Genomic DNA, 27,281 nt, shown 5'->3' with positions numbered 1-27,281 from the left:
TACATCCTAAATATGATTAGTTTATAGTTTACTACGTTGCCTAGAAACTAATATTGATCATCATACTTGTCTACATCTGAAAATCGTCCCACTCCTAAAAACGATGTTATAAAACGTAGCTGAAGAGAAAGTGCAAGTCTCCAACTCTGCTCTCTTCAAACTACGTCTAACCTATTGGCTGATATAGCCCAGTAATATAATAGCCTAATATAATGGTTTACGTGAGGACCTCTGGTAATTTAACTATTTCTTAGGTTATTTTGTGCATTTGTGCATTTTGATATTGATGGGACCATGGTTGGCAAGTTAGCAGTGGTGGAACTAGAGTTTTATACATGGGGTGGCCAAGGCACTTCAGGGGGTCTATAGACCATGACAGAAAATTGGCATCTAAGGAGCATGAATGAATCCTATGATTGCTGATTAGAGGCAGAAGTGATAATTCACTTAACCCGGAGTTCTTCAATGTGGCAGATAGTGAGGTCCAAAAGGGTTACGTCACTAGAATTCTTGAACATACTATGAATAGTCAGTGTGTCTACCTCGGAACTGCAGCTCAATTTCTTTCTCTCCCTCCCTCCCTCTCTCTCTCACACTCTCTCACTGTACTCACATACTGGAGAGACTTGGGTCACTGTTTTCATGAATATATATATAATCTGGGTCTATAAGTGTTGAACATCCAAAATATTTTCTGAAAATAAAGCTCAAGCACCATTGAGATGAAATAGCATTTGTGTTACATAAATTGCATAGTTTATTTATTTAAAAAAATGATTTACAAAAAAACACACTGCAATTTGACATACCAGGTATCAAGCAGAAATGGACTTGAAAAATAATTTTGGTGCCCATCAATATTACAAACTCATATTTATGCTCATATACACTACCGTTCAAAAGTTTGGGGTCACTTAGAAATGTCCTAGTTTTTGAAAGAAAAGCACATTTTTGCCAGCATCCTAGGAGGCCAGCATCCCGAAGTCACCTCTTCACTGTTGACATTGAGACTGGTGTTTTGCGGGTAGTATTTAATGAAGCTGCCAGTTGAGGACTTGTGAGGTGTCTGTTTCCCAAACTAGACACTCTAATGTACTTGTCCTCTTGCTCAGTTGTACACCGGGGCCTCCCACTCCTCTTTCTATTCTGGTTGGAGCAGTTTGCGCTGTTTTGTGAAGGGAGTAGTACACAGGGTTGTACCAGGTCTTCAGTTTTTGCCAATTTCTCACATGGAATAGCATTCATTTCTCAGAACAAGAATAGATTGACGAGTTTCAGAAGAAAGTTCTTTGTATCTAGCCATTTTGAGCCTGTAATCGAACCCCACAAATGCTGATGCTCCAGATACTCAACTAGTCCAAAGAAGGCCAGTTTTATTGCTTCTTTAATCATTACAGCAGTTTTCAGCTTGCAAAATGATTTTCTAATGATCAATTAGCTAACACAACGTGCCATTGGAACACAGGAGTGATGGTTGCTGATAATGGGCCTATGTAGATATTCCATAAAGAATCTGCCGTTTCCTGCTACAATAGTCATTTACCACATTAACATTGTCTACACTGTATTTCTGATCAATTTGATGTTATTTTAATGGACAAAAAATGTGCTTTTATTGAAAAACAAGGACATTTCTAAGTGACCCCAAACTTTTGAGCAGTAGTGTATATATATTTTTATTTAACAAGGCAAGTCAGTTAAGAACTAATTCTTATTTACAATGACTGCCTACCCTGGCCAAACCCGGTCGACGCTGGGCCAATTGTACGCTGCCCTATGGGACTCCCAATCACGGCTGGGTGTGATACACCCTGGAATCGAACCAGTAATAAAGTATGATGGAATTTAATTTAATAGCTGATATCGCAGGTTAGAGGAGGGTTTCATGATGACTTGACTTTCAAGATTACTGGGAAGTAATATTGTACAGTTTAAAGTTCTTCAGCTGCAAATATTTATGCCTTGTATCTATGGTATGTGAGAGAGAGCGCTCTGGTTTGGGTGGTTGCTGAAAGCCAAGGCACTGAAACATCACATGTTGTTAGGCCATATTTCTGGCAGCCAATACGCACTGCCCTCCATGTGTAGACTGCACCCCACACAGATTAGTGGTGAAACCTGAGCTACCAGGAACACCATTCCTCAGCGGCCCAGGGAAATGGCAAGTGTCCTAATGCCTCTTTTGGCAAGATTCACAGGTCAGATGTTAGGAGTACTCCCTATTACTAAAAAAAAATACAAGGGTGTGTGAGAGAGAATGCGTCTGAATCTAAACGTGATCTTCCTCTTTCAGTTTTGTTAGTGTGCTCTGCAATAACAAACCATCCTTGATTGCAGGGCATTTGGTACTGTACACACACTCACTGTGTCACAAAATCTCTGCTGTATAGACTATTTGCTGCTGTGTTCTATAGCTAAAGTAGTTTCCTCAGTCTATTTTCTCTCATTGATGTGTATTGTAAGAGGCATGAAATCTGTAAGAGGATTATGCCTCTCTTCCCACTCTTTTATTTACATTTCTTCATCACCAAGGAGGATAGGAGATCTTGTCCCTGAGCTAATGCTGAACGGTTAGTGCTTTTTGAGGTCAGTTCGGTTTTGGTTAGATTAAAAACGAATAATCATGGTTTTCAATTTTTGATTATATATTTTTTGTTGTTGAAATAATGACATTAAAAAGCAAAAAAAAAATATTTTAATGGAAATTCAAAAGCCAAAAATGGGTTAGGGTTAAAACATTGAATGTTAGTGTTAAAACATTGAAAATATTCCATTGTCTCAGTCAGGTCCACATTGTGTGTAGACATGAATAGAAAAATATGAAATTACTATGAAATAATACCATTTTTCAGTTGGGTAGGTTCCGTTTAGTTTTTATTTGATGACTTAAAGAAATGAAAAAAGTCATCATCTCATCTTTGCTCAGGCAATAGCAGCCAGATAACGTTCTATCCTGCCTAAGCATGCTGCAGAGCTGTCTGACCACCATTTGACTAGTTCTTCATAAGTAAATAAGGCATACTTTCACAAACAGTCTTTGTCCCTCTCGTCATTGTGTACATTCCTCATTCATGTGGTCTATCCATCTAACCCAATGTAGCAGGCATAAAAGTGTAGCCATCTCAGTCCGAGCCGGAAAGAACAAGCGCAAAGGATTATGGTCATTGTAGTTAATTACCGCATTTCTGCGCTGAACTAGGTTGAATATTTGCTTAATGAAAACTACAACTCCCTTCAGCCCAGCATCTCACATAGTTCTTGACTAGGTTTCTCTCATGAATTATTTGATTTCTCTCTAGAGAACTGACTTCCGCTCAATCAAATCAAATTTTATTTGTCACATGCCCCCAATTACAACAGGTGTAGACCTTAGAGTGAAATGCTTACTTACAAGCCCTTGACCAAATACCAACCAAAAAAGTAAGAGATAAGAAAAACAAATAATTAAGGAGCAGCAGTAAATAACAATAGCGGGGCTATATACAGGGGGTACCGGTTCAATGTGCGGGGGCACCGGTTGAGGTAATTATGTACATGCAGGTAGGGTTATTAAAGTGGCTATGCATGGATAATAACGGAGTAGCAGCAGCGTAGGGGCGGGGGTGCAAATAGTCTGGGTAGCCATTTGATTAGCTGTTCAGGAGACTTATGGCTTGGGGGTAGAAGCTGTTTTGAAGCCTCTTGGACCTAGACTTGGCGCTCCGGTACCGCTTGCTGTGAGGTAGCAAAGAGAACAGTCTATGACTAGGGTGGCTGGAGTCTTTGACAATTTTTAGGGCCTTCCTCTGCCACTGCCTGGTATAGAGGTCCTGGATGGCAGGAAGGTTGGTCCCGGTGATGTACTGGGCCTTAAGCACTACCCTCTGTAGTGCCTTGCGGTTGGAGGCTGAGCAGATGCCATACCAGGCAGTGATGCAACCCGTCAGGAGGCTCTCGATGGAGCAGCTGTAAAACCTTTTGAGGATCTGAGGACCCTTGAGGATCTGAGGACCCATGCCAAATCTTTTCAGTCTCCTGAAGGGGAATAGGTTTTGTCGTGCCCTCCTCACGACGGTTTTGGTGTGCTTGGACCATGTTAGTTTGTTGGTGATGTGGACGCCAAAGAACTTGAAGCTCTCAACCTGTTCCACTACAGCCTCGTCGATGAGAATGGGGGCGTGCTCGGTCGTCCTTTTCCTGTAGTCCACAATCATCTCCTTTGTCTTGATCACGTTGAGGGAGAGGTTGTTGTCCTGGCACCACACGGCCAGGTGTCTGACATCCTCCCTATAGGTTGTCGGTGATCAGGCCTACCACTGTTGTGTCATTGGCAAACTTAATGATGGTGTTGGAGTCGTGCCTGGCCGTGCAGTCATGAGTGAACAGGGAGTACAGGAGGGGACTGAGCATGAACCCCTGAGGGCCCCCTGTGTTGAGGATCAGCATGGCGGGTGTGTTGTTACCTACCCTTACCACCTGGGGGTGGCCCGTCAGGAAGTCTAGGATCCAGTTGCAGAGGGAGTCATTTACAATAACAAGCAATTAACAATGTTACAAACGCAGCAAGATATTTTTTCTGTGTTTTATCATGCATTTTCTGCGTGTAACACACAATCCCGTGTTAATGTGACCCCTGGATACACATGGGCTCCGATGTGATACAGGAGTGGTCACCAAACCAATCTACCGCTCAGATTTCATGGTGAACGATGTTTCTGACTACTCCACCAATTTGCTACACCATGGAGGGGATTTTAGTCTGCTAAAAAACGTAAGCCTATCCAACATTAACCTATTAAAAGCTGTTCTGTAGCAATGAGGTTTGTGCTATAGGCCCAATACATTATCACTGCATACTGGCTATGCTTGAATTGTGTGATATTACAGGAATCAGGGTTTTTTATTTTACGTTTTTATGAACTTTTAGGTCTGCTTGTTCTCATGTCTTGTTGGTCTCCTCCTCCTGTTAATTGAAATGCATTCCAGGTGACTACCTCATGAAGCTGGTTGAGAGGATGCCAAGAGTGCAAAGCTGTCATCAAGGCAAAGGGTGGCTATTTGAAGAATCTTAAATATATAAAATATATTTTGTTTTGATTAACACTTTCTTGGTTACTACATGATTCCATATGTGTTATTTCATAGTTTTGATGTCTTCACTATTATTCTACAATGTAGAAAATAGTAAAAATAAAGAAAACCCTTGAATGAGTAGGTGTTCTTAAACTTTTGACCGGTAGTGTACACTGATTGTTTAAAGCAAAACTACTGAAACTGTTACTGATGGTGAACCTTAACAATCAGATTATTTTTTTTTTAACGTAATCTAGCCCCGATCAGCAGGTATGCCAGATGAGTCGCGTCTCAGGTGGTTTCTTAGGCTACTTTATTCTGGTTTAACACCATTTTCAACAGCGTATTTGATAATAACCTAGCAAATTACAAAGCCTAATATTGCGTGCGGAGCAGCACACAGTGCTCAGTTTGATTAAGCAACTGATGTTGCCTGGTTTGTTCGGTAAGAAAAATGACTTGCTGATCAATGACTGTCAACAACACAGTTACATGCTTAGTTCGACACTGAAGGAAAGAACTCCTGAGTGGTGCAGAGGTCTAAGGCACTGCATCTCAGTGCTTGAGGCATCACTACAGACACCCTGGTTCGAATCCAGGCTGTATCACAACCGACAGTGATTGGGAGTCCCATAGGGCGGCACACAATTGGCCCAGCGTCTTCCGGGTTTGGCTGGTGTAGGCCATCATTGTAAATAACAATTTGTTCTTAACTGACTTGCCAAGTTAAAGGTTACATATAAAAAAAAATACGCATTAGTTGTCACAAAATATTCGTTATTTTCGGAAGGTAGAAAGAAAGTAATATGAGCAAAACATTTTAGTGAACCGGCGATTCGTAATGTTTGAATCGATTTTCTGAACCAAGCATTCTACATTTTGGATCGGTTTGGGTCCCGCACACCAATGCACTCGCGTCTTAAACATTTGAACCTGGGACAGATGCGTATTGGTGGAGTTACATCCCTGGAAATGTTGGTTAATAACTCAGCACTACCCTGAGGTTTTTACAAGGTGGTTGTGGGGGAGTAACCAAACACAGCACTGAGCACTTGTATCACAATCCATTTGAATCCATCTCTTTCACACTAGAAGTGCATTAGCTGCCGTTTGGTGAAATGTCCTTGGCGTTAAAACTTAATTAGTGTTGGAACATCCATGTCTTAACATAGTGTACATACAGTGCATGGAAATCCCTGTTAAACCCTGGGCATTAGGTTATCAACTAGCTGCTTGACTTAGCTGTTCATAGACAGCTCCTCCAGTGCAAGGGACAGAAGGCCATTCAGTGTGCAGGGCCAGGGAGCCATGTATCCGGCCAAGCAGGTGCAAGATCTCCCAGTCCCCTCCCTCAGGAGCGGTGAAAGTGCTAGCAGCTGCCGAGGAGATGTACTGACACTTAAACCGGGATGCACTGAAACATTCAACTGTAACTGTTCCAAAAGAGCTGGTGGCCAAACAGTGTTTCACCCTTCTCAATCTACTAGAAGGATTAGGCTATTATTGTTCTGCAGAAAGCTGATATCTGTGCCAAAGACTCCTAAAGCCCTGATTAGAATGTCTGACTTCAAAGTGGCTTGATTTGGGGTGGTCAACTGTCCTGACTTGTAAGTGACAAGTGTCTCACCTTGCTGTTCTCTTCTCCGTACAGGTCCCAACCCATGATGTACAGCGCCTGCTCTACAGCCCCACCCACTTCCTGTCTTTAGAGGAAGCGGCTCCACCAGTATGTCCTCCCACCCCCAGTCTGTGCCTCAGGGCCGGAGGGCTGTGGACATCCGCCACCTGCCAAACCCTGCCAGTCTACCACTGCAGCTGGCACGGGCACACACGGTAAGCGCCCTGGGAAACTCTGGGCTGGTTTTCGCTGAAGCCAGGAACACTGGTACTTAGCACCTTCACATGAAAAGCTGAGCGTATAATTGTAGATGTTACCCTGGCTCCCAATCATTAGCAGTGATTTTGTCAACAGAGAATTATGCTGCACCGATGGAGGGAGCACGACCCTAGGGGCCCAAGGTTGTGTTTTTCTAACAGTAACGTTCTGAGGCCTCACTGTTGTGCGCGCACAGGGCGTGACGCCCTAGAACCTGCTCCCTTATTAGATGTAGAGTTGAAAGTTCATGTTGTCATGGTTGTTGCCTCTTGGGCAAATCGGGCGTATGTTATAGGGCCTTTCTTACTGAAGAATGTGTGTTTTCATATGATTGTTTTGTTTGCTTTTCATGTGTTGTGTGTGTGTGTGTGTGTGTGTGTGTGTGTGTGTGTGTGTGTGTGTGTGTGTGTGTGTGTGTGTGTGTGTGTATATAGATATGTATAGTGTAATTCTTGTTCATTGATGTGTTCATGCAGGGCTCATATAAAGGTGAAATAAATAAATGGTGGAATCATGTTAAGGGTTTCTCAATGATGGCCTCACATCTTCCCTCATTTCATAATGGTTATGATGGTTGGCTTACCGGATCAGAGGTAGACTTCCCGCAAGAGGCCCCTAGCTAGTACGTACGCTCATCTTGTGGCGTGATGTCCCATGTTGGCTTGAGCCTCTCTCTCTATTATAAGGAGGGAATCCAAGGGTTACCCCCCCCAGGATCCCCACAGCTGCGCCTGCTTGTTAATCCACCCCCACCACTCCAACTCGTCATCACGTTGAGGAGGAGATAAGGGCAGACAGACGGTCCATTCCCCACAGTCAATCCCTCAGCTCAGGGAGAGAGGTGCACGTGTAGAGAAGGCCACTCTCTCATATGTGTGAGGGAAATGGAGAGAGAGGATTATACAGTAATGACCAGGGAGGTAGAGGGAGAAAACGAGGGAATAAGTGAAAAAACATTGGTGAGAGTTGAAACACGCCATCATAGACTTGTCTTGCTGTCTCAGATCTGATTTCTTATTTTTCTTTTGTGTACAGTTATGTTCCAGTTGTCCTCTCCTCATGTGTTGCTGTGTTGTATGTTTCAGGATGTGGGACTGGTGGACTATCACCCTCACTCTCGGGACTACAGCACCCACCTGGCTCAGCCCCACCGCCGCAGACCCTCTCTGCTGTCCGAGTTCCAGCCAGGGAATGAGAGGTACGTAGCTGGCTACTACTTTGTACTACTATTTGACATAATTACACACACCCTGCTCTTCCTCAGGGCCAAGGACCCCCCCCCCCCCCCCCCCCCTCCTCTCAAGTATTTTAGCACATGGGTTTCTTTGATCTCGGACATTCCTAGAAGCCCCTGTCACCTTTGGTCATCACCTTAAATCATTTTTTTTAAGAACACAATTTGTTCTAGTGTGATGGGTGTTCAGATGTTGGCATGCTTATTTCATCTTCATGGAATCCTTTGACAGACACAGCAGCAGAGAAAATCAGGTCATCTTGAGGCAAAACACTTTCCTTCAGCGTTTTTCTGTCACAGTTCTCAGTGTTAACCCTCAGAGCCAATATGTTTTGTGCTCCCTCTTTACTAAGTTTATGCAAACCTAATGTAATTGGCACACCCAAGTCTTTCCATTGTAAAGTGTGGTGCTGAGCTGCTCTGGACTGGAGCGTAATGTAGCCTGGTTGTTGGTAGCTTTCTACAGTAGAGCCATGTCAGACACAGCATTACAATGTATGTAGCGCATCTCAGAAGACTCAGGTCTTATATCTACCCAAGTGGTTTATTCATTATATAGTCATGCTTTTTCTGAGGCGTCGTCTTGACGAGTGGTTATGAATTATTTATATGCGTAATTGTTTGCATATCACACAGATGAAAGGCCTCGAGTGCAAAGTGTTTTTGTTTTTTTTCTTCAGTTGATTGAATTAGCCAATATTCCTGCATATGTTAGCTAGGAAAAAAGTACAGGATGCAACTGAAGTGAAGTGTTTTTCTCATGAGGTCAACTGGATACTAGTCAAATGGCTGTCAAAGCAGCGCTGTGTAGCAGTGGCCCTCCGGGAGGTCTTCATATTCATTTGTATTAGTTCACTGTCCTCACCTCTCTAGAAATCCACCTGCACATCTTTCTTTGTGGTTGTAATGCAGGCCCTGTCTCAAGTGGATGTCAAGTGAGTTAGGCAACATTACCCTCAGGAATGCTACGGGGACACATTGGCCGACACCAGATGGTAGTTGTGTCAGTGTGTGTGCCCGCGTGTGTGTAATGTGTAGCAGTGTGCGGCCAACCGTTTGTGTGTGGCTGGCTGTGCCTTGTCTTTCAGTATCAGTCAGACAGGCTTACTGGCTCTCTGGGACTTTGTTATTGAAGAACCTGCCCATGCAGCATTTCCCAGGGAGCATTGTGTCCTTCCTTGACCACTAGTTCTCTGCCCTGTCTTCTTTCTGGGTACAGTAGAGGACTCCACTAGTTCTGTCAGCACAAATGAACACCACACAGTTCTCGTCATTATCCCAAGAGGACATTGATTTGGCATGGGTCCCCAGATCCTCAAAAGTTCTACAGCTGCACCATCGAGAGCATCCTGACAGGTTTTGCGGAGAGACATCAGCTTGTGAGTCCCTAGTCGAGCATTAGGCCTAAACGCTCAGCATTACTTCAAGTGGGCTGAGATTCCACCCTGAGAATTTGCCGTCTCACACACCTATTCTGAATAGTGTGAATCTGTCCTTGGCAAAGCATCAGTCTCTTGCCCTCTGGGATGCCAGGTACTCACTTCAGCAGCATAGTTCTAGGCACTCTGCTATATTTGGCGTCTGAGCATCCTCCTCATTGAGACAAGTCATTCATATTAGAAGGATGAATAAGGAATGAAATTCAAAGTGAAAAGTTAGACAGAAGCTAGGTTTCCATTGAGTCGGCGACAGATTTTCATGCGACTATTCTAAAATCTGCATAAAGAACATTTTCCCAGCAGTGGTGCATTTCCATCAAACAGACTTGTTGCAGATAGAAATCAGTGCGTGATGACAGTGCAGACACAATGTACTTTTTCTTTTAAATGTTAGAGGTGGGGGTGTACTGAATTAAAATAAAATGTTCAATGTGTTTCCATTGCATTTTCAACTCTACTGATCGGTTTGTCACAGAAACTGTTGCGTTAAATAGCAAATGTGTCTGCTCTGGTCTTGGCAGGTGCACTTTAGCCAACACCTCGTAGATACTGTGCGGGTAGGCTAGTCTTCCTGATGAGATTAATATGGATAAGAGCGAACATATTTTTATTTGTCAAACGGCAGTCAAGCATCGATCATCATGTCACCAGCCTGGAATCACCAGCTTGGATTTCAGTCTGGAATCGAACCAGGGACTGTAGTGTCGCCTCTTGCACTGAGATGCAGTGCCTTTGACCGCTGCGCCACTCGGGAGCCCTCGGGAGCATCAAGATCACCTTGCACTTTCACCACCCTGTGAAGTTCATCACAACATGTTTAATCTGTAGCCGAATAAACCGCATGCTTTCCCAGTAAGTTGTAGTGGGAGGACCACACACGTCATTGCGTGATGATAGTTATTATATCAACAAAAGCGTTTCCACTGACATTTCTCTCAGAATTCATTTTACTCACACAAAAAGATCCAACCTTGTCTAGCATACCGTTTTGTCATAAGTTTACCTACACATTTTCTGTTTCCATCAGGCCTGTTGTGAAATGTTTTATTCCAGGTGTACTTTACTCGCATAGAAAGGTTGGATGGAAACCGGTTTATAGCCTAGTATTGGCTCTGGCCCCTACACATCCAATCATAACTCCCTTCCTCTATCATTCCCCACTAGCATTAAAAACCTAAACTATAGCTGATGTAGGATATATCACTGTCAAATTGCAGGTCACTACACACGTGTAGCTTCTATAGAAATCTCATAGGCTATATCTACTGCATGATGACAAATTGATTCCCTAAGCAAAACAGTATCCTCTCTGTGTGCTTTTCATACACTTTCAGTCTTTCACACATACTATGTCTCTTCTTCCTATTGGCCTCTTAAATCCCATCAGGGATAATGGCTTTTACTGTAGAGCAGCAGAAACCACTTTAAAATAAAATGTTTAGGTGCCTAATCTAGGCCCATGGGCTGTGTGTACCAGGAGCCTCGGAGGTTGTACGAGGTCACCTGAAATGAATGGAGCAGGGCTGTCGGTGAACTTTCTTTTCTTCTCAGCATTAGTCTTTTAGTTAAGTGCTTTTGAAAGCAAAAGGAGACCTTGGTGTGTCTAAAGAATAGATGAGCAAGCATGAGTGATGTGCTAGGATCAGGGCATCTGTTGATTTGTTCTATGAGGAAAGATGATGATGATAACCTTAGTCTTGAACTATGCTTATTTTAACAAATTCTCTGAGGGACGCTTTAGTGGAATATTTTCCCTTTCCTTACTGTGTTGTTTTGCTCAAGGCACAGCACTCAGTCTAGGCAATTGCGTCACATAGAAGTTATCCTGAGATTTAAAAAAAAAAATCAACTATCAAACACAGTTGTCTCTGATGTTTAGTTTGCGGAGTCGACTGGTAATCCCGTTTTTTCTGTTTGATGTTCTCTCCTTTTTGTCTCTCTCTTCCTGTACTCATTTCAGTTCCCCGTCCCTGCCATGGAGCTTCTACCCCTGGCCCACTCTCTCTCCCAGCCTCCCCTGCTCTCTGCACAGCTGCAGCTTTTCCTCGGGGGGGATGGTAGTGGAGAGATTGGCAAAGGCACAAACGCGTAGTGCTTCCACGATAACGCGGCGCTATCGGCACGCATGATCTGTGCTCTGCTCATAAGGGGACCCGAGCCAGTGAGAGACTAATGGAGACGTTGTTGTATTGTATCACAGCGCTGCGCACCGCCTCCTCCCTGATGTCCCTCACCCCTCTACCCCTTTTTACTCCTGTCAAATCCTCCCCAGGGATCAGATTATGTTGCACGCTCATGCATAAGCTTGGAGAGAGAGAGGGAGAGAGAGAGAGGGAAAAGGGAGGAATATAAAATAGCTACAGAGCTTGATGATGTGATTATGTAAGTGCCAAGCCTCTATGGCAATCAGAGGGGTGTGTGTCTAAAAGGGGAGTGAGGGGGAAGGGCTTTTACACACCATCTGGATTTTCATTCTTTGCCACCTATTTTTTTGCATCACTGTTTAAAGGGATGGTTCACCCAAATTACATGTTGGTTTCCCTGTAAGCAGTCTATGGACAAGGTATGGTAATTGTGGGGCATTTCCCAAATCTCATAGAAGTCATGCTATTAGCATTTTTCATGCGTCGTGACCAAATCATCCGAATGTAACAAAAAATGTACTGTATAGCTCAACAAAGTCACTTATCGATGATTTGAACAAAAAGAATAATAGTAGCGGTCCCATGACTTGAATGGGGAAGCAGTGCCAGGGAAACCAATCCAAAGCATGGATTCCTGTCATACCTTGTCCATAGACTGCTTACAGTATAAGGCAACCAATATGTCATTTTGTAATTTGGGTAAACTATCCCTTTAAGCAAGTATACACCAGAACTTCTGTCATTTCTCAGTCCAGGCCACCCCATGACACCTTTCACATGCAGATTCAGGATTGTGTAATATGTAACTGCAACATTCCAGTGGTCTAGTCATTGGGGAGAATATAGCAGATCCTGGCTAAATTATTATAGTACCAGTGGCACCCTGGAAGACAGAAACGCTTTCTGCTCACTGGCACTAAAATAAATCACACAGTAGTCCTTTGTGGCTCTGCACTGGCAATTGTGGTTGTGTTTCCCAGTTGGTCTTTCCCACCCCTAAGAAGCCACTTCCATTTTGACATTGGCAGTCTTGTCACTGACATTCCAGCATCTACCTAAGAATGCCTCAAGGGCAGGTTTTTAGAAAATCATGGCCTAATATGGAACAGAGCACCATTACCAAGTCATTAACCTTAACTGATGTATGTAGTGAACTAACCTCGTCCCCAGGCTATTGCGTATATAAGCATGTTACATCAACGATTCAAAGTTGGCCTTAGTGGGAGAGACCATAGAATTCTATGGGAGTTTTTGTCATTTAATTTTAGCGACTCACACAACTGCAAGGCGGGGCTCTGTGCTTGTGGTGTGCTAGTTTACAGGGGGGGAAGGGGGAAGGTGTTGTGGGAGATGAATGGTTGGTAGGCATTGGCTTATTTGCCTTAATCTATGTGCCAGGAGTTTCTCCCGGTCTTTCTCTATTGGCTAACGAAGGCCAAGTTTGACTCGATGGTCCACCAGACTCTTCACACATTTGGGCGGATGTGTCTGGGAACGAGATTAGTAGGGAACTGAATATTCAAAGCCTTTCATTTCACTGAACATTGAAGGACACAGCCTGCTTTTCCAGACCCTTATTTATAACGTTTTTGCTTGTTTGAATGTACTGTGAGTCTAAAACCACACGTACAGCAGATCACGACCTATCGTATTGCATCTCTGCTCCCCTCTTCTCCCTTCCACCCATGATTTTAGCCATCTAATTGTTAGCATTCCAGGCCACCCAGCTCTGTTCTGGTTCGGAGCTACAGTACAGGGATGTTGCAGGGAAAGGGCCGCAGGAGAGGTCAGTCATTGTTTTGGGTGTCTGTGTGTGTGTGTGGCCCTAGTGAGTAGTGACCACTTTACAATTCAAAAAGATAGAAGAGCAACTAGGCTTTATGCTGTGTTTTAGTGTAGTGTATTAGTAGTGGCAGTCGGAAGGTAGGTTACAGAACTGTCATTTGACACTTTTGGTGTCTGTTTGATCTGCCTCAGTATTCCAGTCCAATAACTAACTATGCTGCTCCTTCTGTTTAAGTCATGGGTTTTTACATTTGCATTTTTACATTTGAGTAATTTAGCAGACACTCTTATCAGGAGCGACTTAGTGAGTGCATACAGTACATTTTTCATATTTGTTCGTACTGGTCCCCCGTGGGAATCGAACCGGCAATCCTGGCGTTGCAAGTGCCATGCTCTACCAACTGAGCCTTTAGCTTATCTGGTCGTACTGTACAGACACAAGTAATATTTTGGGTCATTATGACCACAAACGTTTAGCTAATCGCCCTGGGGTTGTGTGCAGACATGGAATGCATCAGTTGTGTAAACCTAGGCATATGTACAGAAGGGACCAGAAATATGCAAGGCCTGTATGCTGCCATAAGTGGGTCACGCAGTGAGTGGGATAGGCCTAGTTGTTCTTGTGTAATTTCCTTTGTTTAGACCACTCACCGTGTTGGCCTTACAAATGGATAAGTTAATCATTATGGTCATGTTGTCAAATTCCACGTCTCCCCGAGGACCATTATCTGCTTTGAGTGTTTCATGGATTGCCACTTTTTCATGTAGCAGAGTGGTGTTCTCAAGTGATAAAGCACTTCTACCATTGTACGGAGGGGGTGGAGGAGCTCTTAGGAATGGATATTGGCAATCACTCAAGACGGTGACGTCTAGAATCGCTCTTCCTAAAAAAAGAAATCAATTCAGCACAATGACCATGAATAACTCCATATTACTGTAATACGTCATATAATACACAATGATCATGAATAACTCCATATTACTGTAATACGTCATATAATACACAATGATCATGAATAACTCCATATTACTGTAATACGTCATATAATACACAATGACCATGAATAACTCTATATCACTGTAATGGGTCATATAATACACAATGGAACATTATTTTGTTAATAGAGGAAAGGGCTGGGCGGTATACCGTATTTTACTATGTACCGGTATTGATGTATGGACCAGTTTGCGTTTTTATTTTACTTTCTATAATGGTATTTGAATGTTTAGTTTGTTAAATGTGATACGCCGTGTGTAACGTCCATTTTTATAATTTACTCGGCTACTTGAGTCATCGCTCTCTCTCTTTCCATGCCGCTTTCCACACAGACCTTGTCCCACGCTCTGTCACTCAAGGAGAACATTTGTTGTTGCTTGACCACGAGACTCTTTCGTTCAGTCTGCATGGTCAATGCAGCACATGCAACAATGTTATTTCCACTTTGATCTTAATATAAATCCACAAGCGTTCAATAATTACAATATCTGTTTGTGTTTCTTACATCTGCAAACAGCTAGTTTGTATTTTCTTAGCAAGTTAAACTAAATCGTGTTAACTACCCATTAGCATTAGTGGCTATCTGGCTAACTAACTAGCTTATAAAAGTACTGAGTCAGAGCAAACGTAGCTAGCTCATACAGTCTGATACCAGTGCTGGTGGAGGCCTAAATCAGCATGTTGTTTGTGCAATAGTATCTTCTAAATCAAAGAGGAATAGGCAAAGCATGAATATGTTGGCTACATGAATAAAGATTTAATGTAGCCAAAGACTAGAGGGTCCACTAGGGAACACTGAACATCATTTTGGTTTCTACCCTGTCACAATAACTCGTCCACGGCCTTTTCATTCGTTGTCATGTCAAACAACACTGTATTCAAAGTGCCCACTATTATTTATATTCTAACTAGAATTATAATAAACATTCTATTTCCATGATTCCAAAAGGTCACAAGTGTTTTGATCTAAATCGCAATTGCAACATTTGGTTTAAAATAAGGCCTAGTATTTTTGCCCATATCGTGGCAGTGTGGAAATGATCTCAGATGAGTGCAGGAAATGCAGAAATTGATGGAAATGCAGGAAATTATTTTAGGTTGAAGTTGAATTGAACAGTATAAAATAATCAATGGTGAAAAATCCATTGAAATTATTTAGAATATATGTGTTGCCACCCTAGGATCACGCACTACTCATTATGCAAATGTACAACTTTTATTCATCAAAGCATAAAATATCGTCAAATTTGAAAAATACCATATGATATGATATTTTGGCCTTATCGCCCAGCCCTAAATAGAGGGCTTTTATTTCATGCCCCGCAACATTGAACTTGATCTGTGTGAATTGATTTAACAAATGTACAGTTCTGAATATCCAGTGGTCATTTTATTACATCGGCTCAGAACTATTATGGTGCCAGTTTGCTGGCTTGACTTCCTCCTAGTCTGATATACCATACTTACAGATGTTAGTCGTTTACCTGTCTTTCTGTCTTTGTCCCTACAGAGGTCAGGAGCAACACATCCGCTATGAGCACATATACCTGCCCGATCCCAACAACCTATCAGAGGTGGAATATGCTGAGATGAAGCGTCCTCGGCTGGACATGGGGCCGGAGTCTCTCATGAGGCACTCAGCCCACCGCCCACAACTTCCTCTGGGAGGGGCAGAGGACATGTCAAAGGTCAGTGTTGATTACTTAGGAAATGTACTCCTACTTTGATTGGTTTGGTTCAAAGTGCTGATTTGGATTGGACAGCTTTCTCTTAACTGTGCTGACATTTCGCCTGGCTGGCTGAGGTTAAGTGGTTATTTAGCATGGTGTGGGGAGTCATTTGACACGGTATGTGGTTATTTATAGCTACTAAATGCCCAGAGTAAACAAGCAGTGATGTGGGAAGTAGCTGTGCTGTTGTGTTTTCTCTCCCAGGAATGGTTGTGTACCGGCTTGAATATATTTTTCTATGTGCCTGCTGGGTCACAGAAACCCTCCAAAAGCATAGGTTTAACAGTGTAAATGCATAACATAGCAGCTATGGTAATGAATATTTCCTCTTCAGCAAGGGATCAGTTCCTTGATGGAGGTGAGCCAGTCATAAGTAATGCAGATTGCCTTTCACTTTTAGAGGTCCTGACCTACTCCACAATAACTGTGCTCTGCTTTAGCTGCACTGGTGCTGGCTGTGTCTTAAATGAATAGCGCATGCGTTTATTTGCTTCAGTCACGGAACACAATCGGCGCTTTTTAGAGACCGCCTTCTGTTTGATCCAGGCGTCTATTTCCTTAGTGCAGGAAGCTTTTGCTCGATAAACTGTTGAAAAGACTACCACACTGTTTGTGACCAGTATAAACATTAGAATAACAAATCCATCGCAAATGAGACTTGCGAAGACTGCCTATCATACATCCCCGATTTTGCTTAAAAAGTATTTCTGGTACTCAAATGAAATTCACTCATAAAAATGTATTTAGATCCCGTATTTTGTTTGAAACCGGCAATTATTTGCTGAAATGCGTGCAGATTCCTGGCTATTAAAAGGGACAAGCTGCTATTTGAGACTGCATTTAATTAAAGTTTTATGGTAAGTGGCAACATACACAGATGTGTGGAATGTTAGCTGCTCTGAGAATGTGTTCCATGAATAGGGCTGGTACAGTCAGTGTGTGTTGCTTTCTACAGGTTCTGTTTTCTAGGCCAGAGGCTCAGGGGAAGGTTGTGCTGCTCACCGCTCTGTTCTCCCTTCATTTGTCATCTACACAGTGGATGACACTCTGCTAGTACTGTTTCTCTGCTCATCAACAAGTCATGGCACCTGGAAGGTGATTCTGAAAAAGCACTGAAGAAATGATTGTTCCCACTCATACTCTACCATCTGGCGTCGGTGGGAGTTGTTAGTAATAAAGATTGTTCCCGGAGCGCTATGTTGTTACACCCACACTTACTGTTGCTGTTTCGCTAGCTATGTCCTGTTGGTGTCTTCTACACGTCAAATGTTAGCAGAATAGTAATTTTGGCCTTTTTGCAAATCTATTCCAGAGGATGTATAATTTCTAGTCAATTTAGTCCATTTCTGAATAAGGGGCAAGAGAAGGAGCTTTGCCTCAGTGCGAAAACTGGCCTGCTCTACCTAGGGCTGTGGCGGTGATTGTCAAGAAAATAACTGGCGGTCTCACGGTAACTGACCGTTAATGAACATAAACACGTTTTAGCATCTCCTGGCTTCCTCGCATAGCCTACAGTCCACTGATGCAGACCTTTAAAACATCACCATTTTAAAAGTCTAATAAATCCATGTAATATAGCCTACACCATCACAATAAATCCATGATTTACTTTAGACAGGTCTAAAGGAACATGATATGAATTCAAATGTAGTCTATTTCAGAAGAATAGCATACTCTGAGTTGTCCTTATGTTAGGCCCTGATCTGGCTATGCCATATGGCTGGGGGCTACACCAGCTCATTTAGCAGACAAGATTTGCTTAGAATTGCGTGGCACAATTATTTTTTTTTATATAGTATGAAGAATACAATTGAACATTGCTGAATAAAATAGAAAGGACATTTTCTCCAAATGATTGCCAGGGAAGTGCGCACATGCGGCTATTCTGTGTTGAGCGCTCAACAAAGAAACAGGTCCTCCTATATGCTATTTATAAGTTATTTATGCAACTTTAGTTGAGATACAAATGTTGGGCTGTATGTTTTGATGTTTAATACACTCTAAGGCTGCATGATGCAACTCTAATGTTTTTTTGTTTTTAAAGTTGCATAAAAGGCTCTGAGTTGTTTCTTGTGCAGGCTGCACACACTTCATCAGTCTCTCATTCACAATTTGATAAGCACTTGATAATATTTTCACCAGGCCTCGAATTTCCCGATGACAACCCCCTTGTGTGGCTGTAATGCCCCCTAAAAAATCTATGCATTTTGCGACCAAAGTGGCCGTTGTGCCCCTGGGAAGAATATAATCATTATAATTCCCTTCCCCCGGCTGCCATACGAAGCACCTCTCGCTCACTTGGCTCTCTCAGATATCTCAATTCGTATTAGCTAATGCCCGTCACATGATCAGGGCCTTCTCACAGCTAAGAAGTAGGCTAGAAGTGAAGACTGACACATCGGGGAGTCCCGAGTCCATGTTGATGTTAGAAGAACTGTCTACATTTTAACCTACTTTTTGTCAGCCAACAAGATGAGTAGGCCTAACAAACAGCACTAGCCTATGTTATTCTACTATCCCCCATAGTACAAAAGTTGATATTCTTTTGGTCAACTTGTCCTTCTGTGCAATAAATAAGTATTCCAAACATACGCTGGGACAGTTGTTGGATGCGATAGATCCAAAATTAATACAACCACAAACATTTAAAAGCAATGAGGCTGATGCAACAGATCAGAAGGTTTTAGCTTCAAATGTTGATAAACAATTAGGCTATTTCTTCACATAAGCGCAGCAATGCACACACAGCAGCAGGCTATATGTGCGAATGTTCCAAAATGCAATCAATTAGCGGAAAATGCTGTTCTCAAATGTGATCGCAAATGCAGTTATGCATGTAATACTTTATTATAAAAGTGAATTTTTATGGTGAAAATTATCTTCCCCAAACTTGAAACTCACGCGCCGCCTATGTACACTACCGGTCAAAAGTTTTAGAACACTGACTCATTCAAGGGTTTTCCTTATTTATTCTTTTACTATTTTCTATATTGTAGAATAAAATATCAAAACTATGAAATAACACATGGAATCAATAAGTGTTTAACAAATCAAAATATATTTTGTATTTGAGATTCTTCAAATAGCCACCCTTTGCCATGATGGAAGCTTTGCACACTCTTGGCATTCTCTCAACCAGCTTCACCTGAAATGCTTTTCCAACAGTTCTTGAAGGAGTTCCCACATATGCTGAGCACTTGTTGGCTGCTTTTCCTTCATTCTGCGGTCAGGCTCATCCCAAGCCATCTAAATTTGGTTGAGGTCCGGGCATTGTGGAGGCCAGGTCATCTGATGCAGCACTTCATCACTCTCCTTCTTGGTAAAATATCCCTTACACAGCCTGAAGGTGTGTTGGGTTATTGTCCTGTTGAAAAACAAATGATATCCCCACTAAGCCCAAACCAGATGGGATGGCGTATCGCTACAGAATGCTGTGGTAGCCATGCTGGTTAAGTGTGCCTTGAATTCTAAATAAATCAGTGTCACCAACAAAGCACCATCACACCACCTCCTCCATGCTTTACGGTCGTAAATACACATGCAGAGGTCATCCGTTCACACACACCGCATCTCACAAAGACACGGCGGTTGGAAGCAAAGGACAAATTGCCAGCGGTGTAATGTCCATTGCTCCAGTTTCTTGGCCCAAGCAAGTCTTCTTCTTATTGGTGTCCTTTAGTAGTGGTTTCTTTGCAGAAATTTGACCATGAAGGCCTGATTCACGCAGTCTCCTCTGAACAGTTGATGTTGAGATGTGTCTGTTACTTGAACTCTGAAGCATTTATTTGGGCTGCAATTTCTGAGGCTGGTAACTCTAATGAACTTATCCTCTGCAGCAGAGGTAACTCTGGGTCTGACATTCCTGTGGCGGTCCTCATGAGAACTAGTTTCATCATAGCACTTGATGGTTTTTGTGACTGCACTTGGAAGAAACTTTCAAAGTTCTTGACATTTTCTGCATTGACTGACCTTCATGTCTTAAAGTAATGGACTGTCATTTCTCGTTGCTTATTTGAGCTGTTCTTTATGTATTTTTGCATTTTTTTTGTTTTTTGTTGTTGCTTTTCTTGCCATTATGGACCGGGTCATTAACTAAATAGGGCATATTCTGTATTACCCCCTTTACCTTTTTACAACACAACTGATTGGCTCAAACGCATTAAGAAGGAAAGAAATTCCACAAATTAACTTTTTAACAAGGCACACCTGTTAATTGAAATGCATTCCAGGTGACTACCTCATGAAACTGGTTGAGAGAATGCCAAGTGTCTGCAAAGCTGTCACTAAGTCTAAGGGTGGCTATATGGCGCTAAGTCACTACATGATTCCATATGTGGTATTTCATAGTTTTGATGTCTTCACTATTATTCTACAATAAATAGTAAAAATAAAGTAAAACCCTTGAATGAGTAGGTGTTCTAAAACTTTTGACCGGTGGTGTATGCCAATTAGGCTCTACACCGGTTGTAAAGCAGATTAATGTGCTTAATTATTTTGGCCACGTTATTTGTCCACTTTAGTTGTGATACGAACCTTATCAAAACGTATAGGCCTATGGGCTAGGCTACATGAGGTGTGCGACTATGATTTGAAAAGGTCACAAAAAAGCATGTTTCGTTCCTTACTGCAGACACTGGGCATCATTCACAAGGGATAAGCTAATATTGTCACCCATCAGACTATTCTTGATTTAGTCTTGTCTTTACATATATTATTAAGTGTATGTGTGAAATTTGTTTTGATTTAGAATGCACCATTATCATGCACCTGTCTCAGAACAGGGGCAACAGGGGCAGCGGGAAGAAATACTTATCTATGCACCTAAATAGCAAATGGAAGGCGCTTTTCCCGTGGTTCATTTTCATTCCAGCCAGGTAGGCTATACTCCTGTTGTAAAGACAAGCAATGTGCTTATTATTAGGGAAGTTAATAAATCTAGTAGGCTTAGCCTATAGAAAGCTAATGGGATCCTATTTTTAATGGAAGCCATCAAAACTCTGTTTTCTCACACAATAGCATAGCCTATTGAAATGTTGCTCAACATGAGCTCATGCGCTGTCATGAAGTGTTTGATTTGATTATCGAAAACATTTGAATTGATGTCAGAGTGATTAGAGGGACAATAGTGCTGAGTTCCAGGCAGTTAGCAAGTTTGGTAGGCTACTAATGACCATCAGCAGCATCAGAGCTTGGAGAAGCATAATTACCGTGACTAAATGGTCACGTGGAATTTGACTGCGATGATGATTTGTGATCACCGGTGTGGCAGTAATACGGTCACCGTAACAGCCCTAGCTCTACCCAGTGTTAGTCATCCCTGGCCTGACCTGCCTGTTGGGACAGCAGCAAGGACAAGGACATCGATCACACCCTCTACTGTGCTGCGTGAGATCCTGCTGAGTGGCAGCATCTTCCTCTGGAGGCAGCCAGGGTATTATTAGACACCACAATGTGAGCTGGGACTGGGAGGGGGATTCTGAGTGGGGAATATGAGCTAGCTGTGAAACAAACAATTAATAAATAATGGAGCTGCTGACCTAGATTTGATGGGCCTCTCAGGATGAAGCACCATAGCAGAGGAAGATGAAAACAGCAGCATCACAGTGAAGAACAGAGATGCTGCTAGTCTAGTGAGATGTTCCTGACATGGTACAGAGCACTTCAAATTGCTACGGGAGGCAGCCAGCCAAGGAATGGTAAATAGATATGCCAATAACGGAAGACTGCAAAACACACACAGATTCTCTAAGCTAGCTGGGAAATATTCAGGAACGCTAGTAATTCCTCAGTGCTGAGGGCTGTGAAGCCATTATATAAGTGTTGTCAGATACAACCACTGTATGGAAAGAATGAGCAAAACGAGAGGAGCGCGGGGGATGGGGAACAAAGAGGCAAAGGGCAAATACAGAGAGAGGCACAGATGAAGGGGAAACGGGAAAGGGAGGAGTAAGAGACAGAGCGACAGGAAAAGGGAGAGCAGACTAGACTGTATAATAGCAGCAGCCTGTCTAACGGGGATATACAGTGCCTTCGGAAAGTATTCACACCCCTTGACTTTTTCCACATTTTGTTTTGTTACAAAGTGGGATTAATATTGATTTGTCATTTTTTGCCAATGATATACACACAATACTCTGTAATTTCAAAGTGGAAGACCAATTCTAACGTTTGGAAACAAACAAAAAAAGTATGTGGGGGGAAAAAAAACTATCTTGATTAGATAAGCATTCAACCCCCTTAGTCAATACATGTTAGAATCACCTTTGGCAGCAATTACAGCTGTGAGTCTTTCTGCGTAAGTCTCTAAGAGCTTTCCATACCTGGATTGTACAATATTTGCCCATTTTATTATTTTCAAAATTCGTCAGGCTCTGTCAAATTGGTTGTTGATCATTGCTCGACAACCATTTTCAGGTCTTGCCATAGATTTAGAAGCGGATTTAAGTCCAAACAGTGACTAGGCCACTCAGGAACATTCACTGTCATCTTTGTTAGCAACTCCAGTGTAGATTTGGCCTTATATTTTAAGTTATTGTCCTGCTGAAAGGTGTATCTGGTGGAAAGCAGACTGAACTAGGTTTTCCTTTCGGATTTTGCCATATCTCCATTCAGTTAAATTTTTCTTATCCTGAAAAACTCCCCAGTCCTTAACGATTACAAGCATACCCATAACATGATGCAGTCATCACTATGCTTGAAATATGAATAGTGGCCATGTGTTGTATTGGATTTGCCCCAAACATAACACACTGTATTCAGGACAAAGTGAATTGCTTTGCCACATTTTTTTGCAGTATTACTTTAATGCCTTGTTGCAAACAAGATGCATGTTTTGGAATATTTGTATTCTGTGCAAGCTTCCTGCTTTTCATTGTCAATTAGGTTAGTCTTGTTATTGATCCATCCTCAGGTTTCTCCTATCGCAGCCATTAAACTCTGTAACGGTTTTAAAGTCACCATTGGCCTCGTGGTGAAATCCCTGAGCGGTTTCCTTCCTCTCCAACAACTGTTAGGAAGGACACCTGTATCTTTGTAGTGACTGGGTGTATTGATTCACCATCCAAAGTGTAATTAATAACTTCACCATGCTCAAAAGGGATATTCAATGTTTTTTTTTGTTTTTTTTACCCGTCTAATCTGACTAAGAAGCTAAGTTCCAAGATAGTTTTTTTTATATCGAAATGCCTTAGTATTAAAAATAGGAGAAAGGTTGTTCAAGCAACGCTTCTCCCTGTATTCGATTTTGGTGATATTGTTTACATGCGTGCGGCAACCTCTGTTTTAAAAGGACCCATCATTGTCGTCTGTATAAAAATGTGGGATGGACCTCTGTCTGTAAGAAGAGAGCTGCATTATCTTTGATTAATTTACAAAGCAATCTTACAGAAACTCCCTCCATATGTAACTTCATTAATTAAGATAAGAATCAGAAGTTACCAAACCCGTTCACAGGAATGTGTAACACCAGAGAAGGGAGTGTTATCCATTCCTTATCTCCACAGATTTAGGAAAATCTGTGTTTTATTTTTTTGCCCCTAATTTGTAGAACAATCTGTGGAGTTCACTGCAGTTAGATGTACTGGTGTCACTCAGGCAGTTTAAATGATTGATTGAGGACCTCTATGTAGTTGAATGCGATTGCTTTTAGTACATTTTTATTTTTGTTAATTGTGTGCTGAATTATATTGTTTTATACACGTATGTTTTAATATCTGTTTTTATTGTAATGTGTACAGGGCTCTCTTGTAAAATAGATTTTTAATCTCATTGTGACTCCCTGTTTAAGTAAAGGTTAAATAAATAAAAATGAATTGTGTGTGTGTGTGTGGGGTACAGAGAGGAAGTAGTCATTAAGAAATCATGTTAAACACTATTATTGCACACAGAGTGAGTCCATGCAACTTATTATGTGACTTGTTAAGCAAATGTTTACTCCTGAACTTATTTAGGCTTGCCATAATAAAGGGATTGAATATTTATTGACTCAAGACATTTCAGCTTTTCATTTTTTATTTTATATGTAATATTTTCAAACAGCATTCTACTTTGACATTATGGGGTATTGTGTGTGTGTGTGTGTGTGTGTGTGTGTGACGCACAATTGAATCTGTTTTTAAATTCAGGCTGAGTCAATCACAGATTCCCACCACTGCTGTGTCTTGATATGTAATGGAGTCCAGGCAGATCCACAGGCGTAGTTCCACGACAGCGTGACAGACTTCCACCCAGCACAATGAGTCTTGTTTTCTCTCCTCAATGAGAGATGGATTAGATGGAGGGAAGGCCGTCTGCTGTCTAAGCCTCTGCTTGGTGACCAGCCCTTGGAGAACAGAATAGGGATGAGGTATTTCAATTTGTCACGTGCACAAGTACAGTGAAATGCCTTTCTCGCCAGCTCCAAACCCAAGGTAGCACAAAAACACACACGAAGGGTCAGTTCCAGTACCATATTTACAATGTGCAGGGATACTGGAGTGATGGAGGTAGATGTGTATAGGGGTAAGGTGACTATGCATCAGGATATATGATAAACAGAGTAGCAGCAGCGTACATGATGATTGTGTGTGTGCGGTGTTGCCCTAAGGATTTCTTTTCAGCGGTGGCTAAGTTAGCGGGGGTGGGAGCGAGACGCTTAGCAGCCAACAAGGCACTGGTAGCATTGCGTGTGTCTGATGTGATGCACATGTATGACTAGCAGCCTGGGGCCTTGTCATTTCATCCCATCTCATCACGATGGCTTTGGAGGTCCTCCTCTTGGCTGCAGTTTTAAAGTCAGTTTTCTGTGATTTTACACATTTTGTCATGGGCCTGAGAGGGAAATGGCAGTTTCAAAGCTAATGCCTTGTTTTTAAGCTATCTGAGTGACTCACATAAAATCAATTGGGGCCCCATGCCATAACATGTTTTACATTTTAGATTCTCCCTGACTGTCTAGTTTTTATTTTGGTGGCTGTTAGTTCTCAAAGATGGTCTTATTAAAACATATGTAGGTCTGTTGTCTTTGTGTTTGGAGGGGGAGGGCTACTGTCTGGGGGCTGGAAGGTCATTCTTCACACTAGAGGTCTTCACGGATCCACCTGTACCCGAAAACCCGAGCGGGTTCCAATCCAGAATTCTAAATAGTTTCGAGAGAGATCTGTATCTAATCCCGATTTGGAATTAAAATAATGGAATGAAAAGTTGAAGGATAGACTACAACGAACAAGAGCCAACAGGTAGGATGCTACTTAATATTCTGAATGGAGTTGTGTAGGACAAGAAAGCGTATGCAGCCTAAAATAGGCTAGCTAGCTTAACTAGCTTTTCCCTTTTTGTTGCAGTCAAGACAGGTTCTACTACGTAATCATATTGGATGATAAATAACCTAGCTATGGGCACTATTAGTCTACCCATAGTGCGAGTCGGTTTGGTTAGTTGCTGTCTCGTCTCTACCTCCCTGCTTGCTCCCCGTGTCACTCGCTCAGTCAAGGTAGCCTACACACACAGCCCGCATGGCCCCTGCTAGAGCAGCACCTCTCTCCGATTTAATTAAGTTGCTTAAAATAGCCTTTTCTGCTGCTTCCCCCACTCTGATTGTACTGGGTCTGGAGCCGACCAGGTCTATATGGAACGAGTGTAGTTGTCCTCGGGTCCGTTCGGAATGGGTGTCTGTCAATGTTTTTTACTTATGCATATCGGGTCCGGGTGTAAAAGCCCCAGGTCAATTTCGGAACAGTTCCAACTTTTTGGACCCATGAAGGCCTCTACTTCACACCTCCAATCTGTAACTTCACCAAATCTCCATGCGTGCCACACCGCGCTAACATGTGGGCTGACCTGTCAGTCTGACAGAGATATTTATGCTGTTGTGGAAACCAAATACCTTTGATGTCTATGCCAGACTGCCAGCTTGGATGTCATAGTCACATGCCTGTGTGTGTGTGTGCGTGCGTGCTGCCCCCTTCCCTGGACACCTTTCCCCCACATTCTCCTGTTTGCTGATCGGTTGTGTATTGTCAGTCATTACTGGCAGCTCTGAATCTGTACTGATTAGCTTTTGGCACAGGCTGTTTTTATGGTCAGGGAAGGTCAGGCTTCACACGGTCGTCTGAGTGATTTAGGCTAACCCCCACTTAGTGGCACTTGCTGTGAGTAAATTTAAGGGTCTCCTGTTTCTGTGGGTTCGAGCATTGCCATTGACACAAAATGAATCCTACTTCAGAATGTAACCTAGGCTAAGAGGAGTTGTGCACCTCGCTCTGTTTTTTACAAGACTAAATTATGTGATCTCATGAACACCTGCTAACATGAAAACAACAGGATGTTTTCTCTGCTCCTTTCAATTGTTGCACATACACTGACTGTACAAAACATTAGGAACACCTTCCTAATATTGAGTTGCACCCCCTTTTGCCCTCAATATGTCGAGGCATGGACTACAAGGTCTCAAGCATTCCACAGGGATGTTGGCCCATGTTGACTCCAATGCTTCCCACAGTTGTCAAGTTGCCTAGATGTCCTTTGGATGGCGGGTCATTCATGATACACACAGGAAACTGTTGAGCCTGAAAAATGCAGCAGCGTTGCAGTTCTTGACACACAAACCAGTGCGCCTGGCACCTACTACCATAACCCGTTCAAGGGCACTTAAATATTTTGTCTTGCCCATTCACCCTTTGAATGGCACAAATACACAATCCATGTCTCAAGGCTTAAACGTCCTTCTTTAACCTGTCTCCTCCCGTTCATCTACACTGATTTTGAAGTGAATTTAACAGGTGACCTCAATAAGGCCATTGAAAGAGCAGGTGTTCCTAATAATCTGTACACTCAGTGTATGTTCGCTGACACACTGCACATACAGCACACACGCTCTATTAAAGCCTGTGCTCACTCAGCAGGCATGCATTCATTGCACATGTACTGTGTGTGTGTACAGTCGTGGCCAAAAGTTGAGAATTAATTTTCACAAAGTTTACTGCTTCAGTGTCTTTAGATATTTTTTTGTCAGATGTTACTATGAAATACTGAAGTATAATTACAAG

General features: G+C 42.4%; 1 protein-coding gene across 13 annotated transcripts in view; it reads left to right on the top strand.

Moving 5' to 3' along the window:
• Window positions 1-27,281, top strand: part of LOC106579918 (nuclear receptor corepressor 2) — a 140,530-nt gene that overhangs the window by 32,220 nt on the left and 81,029 nt on the right. For all 13 annotated transcript variants that reach the window (XM_014160309.3, XM_014160308.3, XM_014160311.3 and 10 more), the window contains exons 2-4: window positions 6,704-6,885; window positions 8,014-8,126; window positions 16,038-16,215. In XM_014160309.3, the coding sequence (XP_014015784.3) occupies window positions 6,781-6,885; window positions 8,014-8,126; window positions 16,038-16,215 (396 nt within the window). In that variant the 5' untranslated portion in view covers window positions 6,704-6,780. The remainder of the gene's footprint in view (window positions 1-6,703; window positions 6,886-8,013; window positions 8,127-16,037; window positions 16,216-27,281) is intronic.

Source organism: Salmo salar, chromosome 20, assembly GCF_965601325.2.
Source record: "Salmo salar chromosome 20, fSalSal1, whole genome shotgun sequence".
NCBI classification, from domain to species: domain Eukaryota; kingdom Metazoa; phylum Chordata; class Actinopteri; order Salmoniformes; family Salmonidae; genus Salmo; species Salmo salar.
The sequence above is the reverse complement of the archived record's forward strand: the minus strand, read 5'-3'. Positions and strand labels throughout refer to the sequence as shown.